The sequence below is a fragment of the Mus caroli genome, unplaced genomic scaffold, assembly GCF_978045245.1.
Source record: "Mus caroli unplaced genomic scaffold, Mus_caroli_1 scaffold_2, whole genome shotgun sequence".
In the NCBI taxonomy this organism is placed as follows: Eukaryota; Metazoa; Chordata; class Mammalia; order Rodentia; family Muridae; genus Mus; species Mus caroli.
The window spans coordinates 64,905,650-64,918,525 of NW_028227257.1; the positions used below are offsets into that span (position 1 = coordinate 64,905,650).

The 12,876-nt window shown below is 40.0% G+C and overlaps 1 protein-coding gene across 8 annotated transcripts in view; it reads right to left on the reverse strand.

Annotated features, from left to right (window-relative positions):
- Cdin1 (CDAN1 interacting nuclease 1) overlaps positions 1 to 12,449 on the reverse strand; it is a 207,646-nt gene extending 195,197 nt beyond the window's left edge. For all 8 annotated transcript variants that reach the window (XR_015046502.1, XR_015046501.1, XR_015046500.1 and 5 more), the window contains exon 1: positions 12,153 to 12,449. Coding sequence is in view for 3 of the 8 variants with exons in the window: in XM_021153861.2 (XP_021009520.1) it covers positions 12,153 to 12,253 (101 nt within the window). In the remaining 5 variants the exon portion in view is untranslated. The remainder of the gene's footprint in view (positions 1 to 12,152) is intronic.
- Positions 12,450 to 12,876: the final 427 nt, after the last annotated feature.

Sequence of the window (12,876 nt, forward strand, 5' to 3'; positions counted from 1 at the left end):
ACAATGTACAATCATGCCCCATAGACTTAAAAAAATACATTATTATTTTCATATATGTATCATGTGGTGTACCTGTACATGTGTATGTGTATATGTTTGTGTATGTGTATGTGTATGTGTTTGTGTGTCAAGGCCTGAGGTTGACACTGATGTTCTGTAGGAACTTGGAAGTCTTCCTGAATGGCAATCCCCTTATTCATTGGGGCAGGGTCTCCTAATTAGGTTCTAGCTAACCTAATGAACCAGCTTACTGGGGATCAGCTGCCTCCACCTTCTGAATGGTGGAATTATGGGTAGGCCACCAAACCAAACCAGCATTTCCATGTAGGGAACCTGGACTCCAATATTTACAATTGCATAGCAAGCACATTCTCCACCACGCCATCCATCTCCTCAGCCCGTCATCTACTCTAATTACTAATAATTATGATGTTAAAAGAGAAGAAGAAACATATCACTTGAGTCTCTAGAAAACTGCACTAAATTAATTTGAAAACTCGCCATTGTCTTTCGCTAAAATTGCTAGGCAGGGTATTACTTCTTATGTTGGAATAACTAGTAATTAAAAGTGTAACCACCAAGCTTAAAGTTTCTCTAGAATAACTTCTGACATGATAAGCCCTCAAGTATAACACCGGTAGAACATTTCCAAATCCCTGCTAAAAGGAACTATAACATCTTTAAATTTACCTCATCTATTTTGAAGGGATTAATTATTTATCCTAAGTAAGAAATCTGTGATATGGCTTAATGAAGAAGACATGGAAGAAATGATCTTAACAGCAGGTCAATCGAATGTCCACTGTGAGACATATTACAATACCTGCTGCTCCTGGGCACTGTGATGATGCAAGTCTGGAAATGTATACATCACATATGAAGAGGAAACAGCCTAATACAACACTAAGGATGAATGAAGGGCAGATGGGAGAATTCTGAGCACCATTCCTGAAGCAAGTCAATGGGAACAAATCAGGTTAAGAAACGTCTGCAAAAGTCACGTTATAGTGCTATATAATGTGTAATAAGTACAAAAAGCCTTATGGCATTTGGAGTTAAACAACTGCCTTTGGAGATATTCAAGGCTGGGGCTAAGGGGAGCCCAGGTTTGCAGAATTTTCCTGTGATATAAGCACCCACACCACAGACTGCTAGCTACCAGTGTGAGCATGGGCCGTAGGGTCTGGAGAAGATACTTAGAATCAACTCTCAGGAGCCAAGAAGAGACAGTTCCAGCACTCACTGGCCATCAGCCAAACTCAGCCCACAGACTTACTCTGTTTGGCCAGGAAAATGTTGGCCCACATGGTGTTTTAAAAATTCAAGCAAACGGAAAACATTAAACACTCAGGATTTTTTTTTTTCTCCTTTAAAAAAAAGGGTTGGGAGGTGGGGGAGTAATCTCTAGACTGGATGCCTAAGGAGGAGTCCTGGCAGCAGTTAGGACCACAGCCCTGCAGTACAAAGCAGCAGCTGCCCTGGCAGTGCACAGAATCCTGCTTTTCCTTTGCCACAACCCAAAGCAGGCCCACTGCATTCACTCTCTTGTCACTGGTACCTGCCTGGGCACTGGTGTGCGGGCAGTGGGTTCTCGGACTGAAGAGCAAGCATGAAGAGTTCTGCCTGCAGAAGCAAACAGAGAAAGCAAGGACTTTTCTACAAGTTTCTGCATTTAGCATTAATGAACTGGACCAGTTCTAAATGCTACCTGAACCCAACACTAATTCACTCTAGGCCACTAGAGCCAAAATAACAGCAGCAGTAACACTGTTTATCATCTGCACACATAGGTAACAAATGTGCCCACCACAGTGCAAATAAAAATTCCTAATGCAAATTTATGGTTAATGGTAGCTTTATCTTTATATGTCCACACATTATTAGTTGGCTGCAGAAAATACAAATCTAGACAACTTTTACCTTCACCTGTCAGAAAATAATATCTATGAGCTGTGTGTTCCATGCAGGCTGATACATACAGGCTGTAAGAGTCTGTGGGTTCTTTAAATTTTATACAATGAAGTCTGTCTCATAGCCCCAGTCCATTTACCATCTTAGCTAAATGAGGCCTGAAGTGTCAGTTAATACCAAATTTTATAGCTTTCCTACCAATATTATCAGTAAAAACAAATAGTAGAATAATATCCCTTAAACAAAAGATAGCAGCTTGAAGAAATTATAGGCAGAAACAAAAAGAATTGAAAACACTATTGCCAGTCTAATTTCTTGTGTGGTTGGAGGGAGGCTGATTAAATGTTTCTTTACCTCTGAGATCCTATCTCCACATGAGACACTTACAAGAGTCTTATTCCACTATGAGTCAGAGTCACTGTGAAGCAAGCGGCGACAGGGTCTCAGGGGACTACAGCATGCCAACAAGAACAAATGTCAAACCAAGGTGTTTATCCTCCATCTCTATAGACCTGGTTCCCACTACCTGAGAGTGATTACAAATACGCATGATGGGCTGTGACTCATAAGCCTGCTGTGTGCGCATCCGAATCTTTCATCCAGCACAGCTGATCTGAGGAAGCAGTGAGTGAACTGGCTGATAAGTGAGCTTAACCAAATACTCTCATCCCGCAGGTCTGGAGGCTCTGGATATCCTACAAGATGCTAACTGAGAACTTGAGGATTTTCAACAGCCTTAAATGATAACCCTTGTAAATGCCCAGGGTCTGCTTTATCGCCCATTTCCTCGAACAGAATAAACATAAGATTAGAGTTAGATTAGCTTACTCTTTCTTGTTCCAAGAGCAAAGCCTAGGTCATAACAATGACATTTTAAAAAAAAAAAATGTAAGTAAGTTAAGAGGAAAAGGACACGGAGCAGAGGCAATGCACCGGGTATTTTAAGTCTGGAGCTTAGACATGACTTCTGCTCCCAGTACAATCACAGAAAAAGACTAGGACCCAGCACTTAGTTGGAGAAAGACAACAGCTCAATATTTGACTGAACAATGGCACCAAAAGACATGAATCTACTTGACTTTCTCTCTACATGAATTTAATTGTTTGAAAATATTTACTCTTATGTTCTTAAATTTAGGGTGCAAAGTTGAATAGTTTTAAACATATCTGGCATCTAAACTACATTTTAAACACTTAAAAAAGTTTCTGGGTGGGAAACCATGTTAGGAGCCCTTGCCATGATTTGGATTCTGAGGGACTGTTAGCTATGAACCTCGTGAGGACAGAGGAGTGGGAAGAAAGGAAAGCTGGAGTTGGTATTAGCTTCCTGATCAGGAAAGGGTGGCTCTGTGGTCAACATGCACCCAGCTTTGTTGCTGTGTCCCCACAAACCAGCTCACTATACAATAACCATCTCCAATGCACAGATCATTCTCCTCTGGTGACAAGAAGCCCACAGTCTTACATCCAGTCATCTCTGTCCCTAGTCTCTTTCAGTTAGGGTTTCATATCAGCCACTGTGTGCTCTATAAAACAGCACAAGGTGTCGCATTTTATCAGTAGGAAAGAGAAAGTCAGTTCCATGAAATGCTTGATAGTATTTACCTTCAATAACACAATTAAAACAACAACATCAAAAACTAGTGTTTACCCTGCCCCTGTAACCTTCATGACTTTTATTATGAAGGTAACTTTTCAGACTTAACTGTAGCATATTACTTACATATGGTTCTGTCTTTAAAGAAAGTTTAATCAGTATGGCAAAGAGTAATAAAAACCAATAGTAAATTCACGCCCATATTTATGGAAAGTTAAATAATAAAATATTATTGCCTCATACTTCCATCAATCTGTTTTTCCTAAGGAAATATGCAGTTCTCTCCTTTACCATTCTCATACAGGCTTTTGCTGAGAAAGCTGAGGTATGATGCCTGAACACTGACTTAACATGAAGCTAGTATTCTAATAACATAAACATCCTCCCTACAAAAGTAATAAGAAAAACAATCCTCCTGTGTCTGCATCTATCAAATGATGCTATCAAAGGGTTTTCCTAAGTATTCCTTTACCAAGAATCCACACTTATCTCACCTCTGCAGCTAAACTTACTTTAGAAAGCAAAGAGGCCATACAGAAGCAAAATGACCTCTCAGAAAAACAGAGACTTAACCTACAATATGACAACAAAATCAGAACCTGAAATCTTACAAATAAAAAAAAAATCACTTTAGAAGACAATCATATTCACTACTTCTCAGACAGCCCATCCTAATCGATAATTGCTACAGAAGCCTACCTAGATAGATCTAGATAGTTGCAGAATACATGAATTAATACTACTTTTTAATGTCTTGCCAATTAATTGTAATCCTTTGGCAGAGCCATAAACAACATTTCAGGTTCAATAAAAGCCTTTTTCTCCCTTTATGAGCCATTGTCACCTTTTATTCGGGAAGTCAGGCTCACCACAACATTATCAGAGTGTAAAAAACCAACCACAAATTAAGAACCACCGCTCAACTCAATTTCAAGAAACAAGGCCAACAGAAATACTATTTCAGTTATGTAAACCAATCCCTAAGAGATTAATAATACATTGTAATACTTCACTGAAATTCCTAAAAATCAGTGAATCAAAGCCAAAAAGTTGTTCAGTGTCATAAATCAACTAGGAAACACTAAAATATAAAAGGCAAGTTTCTGATATTTACTGAAATATCAGATAATCAAATTTTATTTATTCAGCATCACCTCACCAGCTGGTCCATATAAATATTTCTATTTTCTGCTAATCTACTTCCTTTTGTCTCAACACAAAATTGTGTACGCTTGAAAATGATATCACTGGGAGATTTCACCTACTGTAGACAAATGACATCATTCTAACAGTAATTCCACTCACAGTCCTTATAATATTGACGGTTTGACACTATACCAAGTGTTTCACCCACACTGTGTTAATTAATGCTCACCATGACCTTAAGGAACAGGGACCAAGGAAATAAGATTCAGGAGACAGACTCCACTTGAGTTTGAATCCCATTTCCTCTACTTATGAGCTCTGAGATTTGTCTCCTCCTCTTACAGTGAAAGAGCAAAGACCTACACTAGCATGTGGTTTCTTCAGGACAAATGGTTACAAAAAGCAAGAATGTAAAACAAAGGATGCTCTGTGAGAAGATGTGACAACATAAAACACATCCTATGTGAGCAACAGGGGCTGTTCCAAATACAACAGTGGCCCATGCCTGACTGAACCAAATTAAACCTGGACACTTCCAATAAATACAAATTAAGTAATATTTTGTGCTACTTTGTAACTAACCAGACTGGACCCCTACCTCCACCAAGGACCAGTAAATTCAACGTAAGGCATAGCAGAGGCACAGCAGAGGCACAGCAGAGGTACAGCAGAGGCACAGCAGAGGTACAGCAGAGGCATCTTTCACTCCATCCTTCACTCCATCCTTCACTCCAGTATTCTAGCTAAAGACAGATGAAGATCTCAAGAAGATGGCTCAGTATATTTAAGGAGAGGGGACGTAGCCAGTTTTTAACTACTAATTTTGAGATTTTACTTGGAGCAGGAATTGAAGCTATTTTTATCAATGAACAGTTGCCCATGTTACTATCTAAGGATGGAAAAATAGTAGATGTTGGGACCAACACAGAAAAACTATTCCTACAAATCTGGAAGGCACAATTAGAAAAAGCAGAGCCAGTGCCTGAGGGTAAAGACTCAGCAAGAGGATATATAGATACTTGTTTAGAATCATGATCTTAAAAGTTTAATCTGTAACTCATTCAGAAAGCAACTGAATAATCAATGCATGATTTTTAAAAAGAAAAAGAAACAGAAGCTGGTGCCAGAGGACTTAGTTTACTAGTGAAAGAATTCCCAAGGAATGTTATCTCCTTACGACTACTACTTCAAGATAAGTGTGAATCCCAGCACTTTAATCCCAGCACGGACACCGATTTCCATGAGCTAGGACTGCCAGGCCAGGATTATATAACAAAATGAAACCTCAAAATGCATAGATAAATGATTGATGATAGATAGATGGATGGATAGACAGACAGACAGATAGACAGAACCTGTTCAAGAAATCTTTCAATTTCTAAAACTCTATAATTCTATTATGCATAGCTATTAGTTATGTTTTAATCTGTTTTCTTGGTGCTATAGACTACTCAAATTAATTATAACACACCTTGTTTTTTTTTAATCCAAATTGTGTAACAAATGGCATAACCACATAGTGAATTACAGTAGATCAAATGTTCTAAGATAAAGTGGCGGAAAATTCTGCGAATACCAGTGAATATCATGGCCTTACTGTAAGATTATTTCCCATAAAACTACAATAGTAGAAATAGTGGTCTGATGAAAACCTAACCACTATTAGGTAACTATAACTACTGAGCTTTGTTACAGACCCACTGATGGACGCTCAGGTCCCTGGGGGAACAGTAAAGGCGTGATGAGACACAAGATGTTTGTATGTTGTATCTCAAAGGCAGTCACTAAAAGGAGTAGTAGCAACCTTACCCTAGAGGCACTCAAGAGCCATAACCATACTGAAGTGCATGAAATTACATCCACAAGAAGAGATGTGACATCATATGCCCTGACTCTATGCTCTAAGAAGGTCATGCCATCTTTGGGGTTCGATTGCTGAAACTTCCAACCCTAAATCTATTAGAAGAAAGCAAAAAGCATACAGAGAGAGACTCTTTGGAAACAACTGATCAGTACTCTCTCTAGACATGTCAAAATCATGAAAGACAAACAGGAAATATCACATCCTGGAGAACTAGATGTGTTAAAACTAAGGGGCAATGTATGGTGCCAGAACAGGCCATTTGTGCATGTTGGGGGCAGGGAGGGGGGTAAGAACTGTGGAGTTCAATAAAAATCTGCAAGAGAACTGACTAAATCATGTTAAAGCTCATTTTGAATTCTGACAGTTGGTCCACTGGTCATGCAAAATGTTAACATTTACAGGAAAGGGCACAAGGTACTCTCTGGAATACTACAAATTTTCTTTAAGTTCAACTCATTTACAAATACATATAATATCTACGATAGAGTGTTTGTGCAGGAAAGCATATAACCGAACAGTTTGATTGGACTGGAAGTGTCTTCCTGAATCAGAAACCCAGGAGATAAAGTATAAAACATAGACATTTAATACAGCCCTGACAATAGCTTTCGGTACTAGACTCACACAGTACACCCGACCTGCTAAAGGCAGAAAGATTCACTACAATTAAATGGCAGAGAAGAAACAATAGAGTGAGGGTGGATTTCAAAATGTAAAGTATCAAAGCTCGCAAAGCTCTAGCTCCTCACAGTAAGTGGAGGATTATGGTATTTCTTAAACAATGCTGAGAACTGCACCCAGAGCCGATGCATGTGTGCTGGGGAAGTATTCCTGGCCTATATCCCTCAGGCTAAGGAGAGGATTCTAAGGACAGGTTAAAAAGGAGTGCCTAAAATCAATGAGGTGGCTTGAAATGACATAACTTTGCAATTTCAGCGGAAAAAAAAAAATCCCTAGGAAGTTGGGCTTCCCTCTGGAAGCATAAAATAAATAAAATTAACACTGGAGAGAACTTCCATGGATGCCTCTAAGCAGATCTCAAATGAACTGCAACTGGGAAGACTACACATGGAAAGTGGGGGCATGGTAGCCTTTAGTCCCAGCACTCCAGAGGCTAAGGTCAGCCAGCCACCCTGGTCTGCAAGGTGAGTTCAAGGACAGCCAGGGAAATTTTGTCTAAACAAACAAACAAACAAACAAACAGAATTTAAAGATGAGCCAGGAGTGATGGCACATAAGCGTTTAATCCTAGCCTGATCAACAAAGTGAGAGCTGGAGGGATAAAACAAAGGAGCCAGGTGTGGTGGTGCACACCTTTAATCTCTGTACTTGGGAAGTAGGTCTCTATGAGTTCAAGGTCAGGCTAGTCTATACAATGAGTTTTAGAACAGTCAGGGTTTTATATAGAAAGACTCTATCTCAAAAGTCTGAAATACAAAAACAAAAACAAAGGAAAAAAAGCATAAATTGAAATTTAAGGGAGTTAAAATCAGAATACTTAAAAGCAAACTAGAAAATATCTACAACAAAAAAAGACAAAGAAATCAACATCGTTAACATGAGCACATCCAACCAATAATAATTTCATAAAAACAAATACTCCCACAGAAAGGCAGGCACAGAACAGTTAAGTGGCTCCATTAATGTAAAAGGAAAATTAAACAAACAAAAACTATACATATCTTATAACTTATTGTAATTTTAAACACACTAGGTGCAGTTATAGCCCAAAGATATACTACTGTTCTTGCTTGGATGAAAACTTTGATTTGATCCTGAGAAATGGAAAAAAAAAAAAAAAGAAGCTAATATAAACTCAAATTATCAGAAGTCATTCTTAATGCAACACAGTAAAGATTAAATAATGACTGTTCAATGCCAGCAAAAGTTGCAGAGACAGATATTCCTATGTTCTGCAGGTGAAAAAATAGCAGTCTTCTTGGAAGTCACTTTTCCATACCCATCAACAGCCTTCAGAAATAAATATGCATTGATCTGAAACAGTCAGTGGTTATGTTCAGTGTAACCAATGGCCTCCTGGAGTCCCCAAGTCCCTCTCAGGGTCTACAAGGTCAAAGCTTTTTTTTTTTTAACAAAAATTATAAATTATTACTTTTCTTTCTATTCTATTGATATTTGTGCCTATTGTATACTACAGTAGATAAATTTCCAACTCTTCACTTTCCCCTTTCCATCCCCTTCCAGCTACCCTCCCTGGAGTCCCTCCAATAACCCAACGCTCACTCAAGTTGATAGATTCTTTAACTTACACCCAACCACAAACTGAGGCCGGGGCACTACGGCCATATTCCAAGTCACGTTCACTCAGCTTAAAAAAGTAAAATGGCTATTTCACTTTAGAATAGGCACTAATCTGTCATATTAAACCACATCCTCTTAGAATTCTGTATGCTGAATTTAGACGTCAATACAAAGACCATTTAGCAAGACAGTGTGGTACCTCTGTGGAGGAACTCACCTGAAGGAGAGCTGAGCTAGCCATTCTTTCCCAGGGAATACAATTCTTACTTGAATAAACAATGAATGAAATATGATTATTTAGATTTCGGTATCTGGCAGACGTTTTTCAGATACAAATGACGTGAGCCTGTCATTTCAAGGAAAACAACTAATAGCAAGTGTTACCAATGGTAACATTTGAGCTTCCAAGGGAAAATTCTAATATTAGAAAGCTCATATCCATCACTATAGCTTGACAGCTTCAAATCTTACACACTTCTAATGAGATCACTGATGAGATTAGCAAATGTGATTTTTTTTTTCATACAATAGAATGAAAGGTGACAACATTTTGAAGGTTTGTATGGTTCAAATCAATACTGCATAGGTAAAAGACTCACTAACTTTCAAAACAGGCCACTGGGTTACAATGCAAGAAGGTGACAAGCAGTTGATGAGTTTCCTATCCCACGTTACAGTCAGCCTTCAAGAAACTAGCATTTGTTAGGTTTTGTGTAATAAAAACACAACAGTGGTTTTTGTTTTTTTTTTTTTAATCCACAGTATCTAAAAAGCCTATTAAGTTACTTTTTTCTTTTGCAACTACCTATGAGTTCCTTAGGATTTTTCCTGTCTTTTTCTCTGATAATGTATCTGTGTCTCTGACCACGGGCCTGCGGGTACACTCATGCATGCATGTACATTTGGTGGCACATCTGATATCTTCTCCTATGGCTCTCCATATTTTTTAAGACATGGCCTCTCCATGACCTACCTAGTCGCTGCCAGGGCTTCCATTGCAGTCGATCGGGTGTGTCACAGCAATGGCCCGTGTTAGTTTGCTTTCTATTGCTACAATAAAACACTAGGACCAAAGAAGCAACTAGGGGTGGAAAGGGTTTATCTCAGCTTACAGTTGCAGATCATCACAAAGGAACGTTAGAGCAGCAACCTATAAACAGAACTGAAGCAGAAACCACGGAGGGACAATGCTTACTGGCTTGCTCTCCATGGTTTGCTCAATCTGTTTTCTTACACATTGCAAGACCACCAAGGGGTGGCTGGACCCTCTCATATCAATCACCAATCAAGGAAAGATACCCCATGGAGAGAGACAGGAGAGAGGCTCAGAAGGCCAGGAAAGTCAATAGAAATCTGCAGCTGCCCCAGGGGTAAGGATGGATGTGGGTGTGGGTGGAGGTGGAGAATCTAGGAAGTCCAAGAGACATGGAATGGGGGAGGCTCCCAGAAGTCAAAGCATGTGACCTTGACCAAACTGCTAAACAGAGGAGACATGGAACCTGAAGAGGTTCCCTCCTACAGGATCCAAATTCAGGCCCCTCATGCTTGCATAGCAAGCACTTTCCTCAGTGAGCCATTTTTCCAGTCCCTCCTCTTATCAGCAATATATGACAACTAGTTAAAAACAAAAATAGGTGCAGCTTCTTGTAGTTAAGTCAGATCTTAAAGAAATTTGCAAAAGTATATTACCGTGTCTCAACCATTTTTGGAATTATGACTATTATAGATACAATGTCAACAAGTAATATACTTACTATTATTCAAAACAAATTTAGTAGTATTTTATTTAATTTCTCAGCTTTAATTTAAATTTTAGTAAACACTCTAGGATATAACTATACATATAACTATACATATGAACACACACACACACACACATATATATATTTTAATGGTGGGGCTGGTGAAATAGTTTCGTAGATCAAAGCACTTGCCAAAAAGCTTGCCTACATGAGTTCCACTGCCAGACCCATTTGATGGAAGGAGAGAAACAACTCCAAATTTTCTTCTGACGTCCACACACACCTTGACACATATGGATCCCAATACACACATATACAATAATGTTCTTTTGAAAATAGCAATATGTGCCCATAATGATAGCAATGTATCAAAAAAGCTCCAAAACCCCCTAGCAATGTATACACATATAAAACATTCCATATACTATATAACATACATGTGATAATATACCTACATCTTATACCTTTTCCCCCTGGATGGTCAGTCACCACTCACTTTAGAAAGAATGCAAAAAAACTAATGATAATAATTAAATTCCAACTTGTCAACTGTGCTCTTGAACAGGAACTATGATAAGTCCCCTAGCTACAAAGTCCTTAAGTATGGACAATATTGGAAGGAGAGCCTTTCTCTTTAGAGTCTAGGAAAATTAGTCTACTAAATATGAGGTCATGAAAGATATGCTTCAATTTGTATTGATACCTACTATCCAATAATTTGTCTTTCTCAATGAAATCTCTCTGGTGATGCATGGTCAAAGGCTATGTGTTATTGATAGGAAAGCTCTCCATTAGGCGTAACTATGCTCAATGTCATGTTTTGAATAAAAAAATATACAAAACGTTCTGTATTATTTAACACATTAATTATGATGACCTAGTTGTTTTGAACAGGTATTCAAGTAATGATTGGGTCTCAGTTTTTACATCTTGTAAATGGAAAAATCTATGTTATATAATCTCTAAGAGACCTTTCCTAACAGGTGGGAAAAATCCTAAAATCCCACAACAAAGTGAAAAGTATGAAACCCATGGGGAATACGTATGCACACAATGAGAAACCTTCAGACCTTGAGATCCAAATGACCAGACTCAAGAGTGTGACCCCCTAATGTCCTCAACTCTATAAAGAATCTTTTCATTGCACAGCCAACAAGACAAGGCCCCCTTTGGGCCTGGGCCCTCTTGCTACCAGTGGCAATCCGAAAGGGTCCTGTTCACTCTAGGTCTACCGTCTCTAAGTGTCTATGTCAAGTTGGCAGCACCCCAGTGCGATGAACCGCCAATTCACGGTTTTTTTTTACTTTGCAAAGATCCCATTACCAATTATTTACTGCTAGTATCTGTGTATTAACCACTGGTCATCTATGAAGCACCTACTTAATATGTGTACACTTTCATACCCGCATCTGTTGACTTGGATTCAACTCCCAAGGCCTGGAGTGGCTTCAGGAGCCTCAGGCATTAAATGTTTTGTATGGTAGGCAGGTGAAGGGAGAGAGCATTCTCGTGATCTTCGACCTAACTCTGTTCCTCCCATTTGTGTGTGACACGTGGCTTCTATGACTGCCAGGGTGGCGGGAACTGGGGTGCAGGTAAAATGCTGTGAGAATTGGAGATGGGGACTTACCTGGGGAACCTCTGCTTCAGCTTCCTCAGGCTCTGCCTAGTGGGCGGTACAGACACTAGGCACTGGGCTATCTCCTCGTACTGGGCTTTGGTTAGTATCATATTGGGCCCAAGGAAAAATCACCCTTGGGCTCGTGCAGGCTTAGTGCCTAGAAGCTAGGGAAGGGCAGAGCGCGGTACGACCCTGGGCCCTCCACTTATTTAGCTATCCCTTATGCCCCCAAAGCACACCCCCTAGCTGCACCGCGGGGCGGAGACACGCAGCGTCCCAGGTTTCACCTCCGCGGGAGAGGCGGGCTGTAGAACTATTTGCGCTCGCAGAGTGTACTGAGCAGCCGCAGTAAGCCGGGCCGAAGGCAACTAGCCGCCATCTTGGGTAAGGGCAAAGCAACCAGGAAGTGGCGGCTGCGGACCGAATTCTTTTTGCATCTTTAGGGGCAGGTGTCCCCAGTAACACCTCCCTGAGATCGGAATCCAGACACTCATTGAAGACACTCTGCCAGCTGCGAGAAACACAGACTGCCCGTTTCACAGTTCTCGGACTGGGGATGCTTCTCGAGCCTGGAGTTAGAACCCGGAAGTGCTCTGGCGGAGCGCGGGATTTGAATGTGGTTTTTTTTTCAGACACGCCCAGTTCTGCCGCTCTGAGCAGATGGCCTGCAAAGGAGCAAGGTGAGCAGAAGCTAAATAGCGAACAGCATCTCTGCTAACCAGCGGTTTGGCCT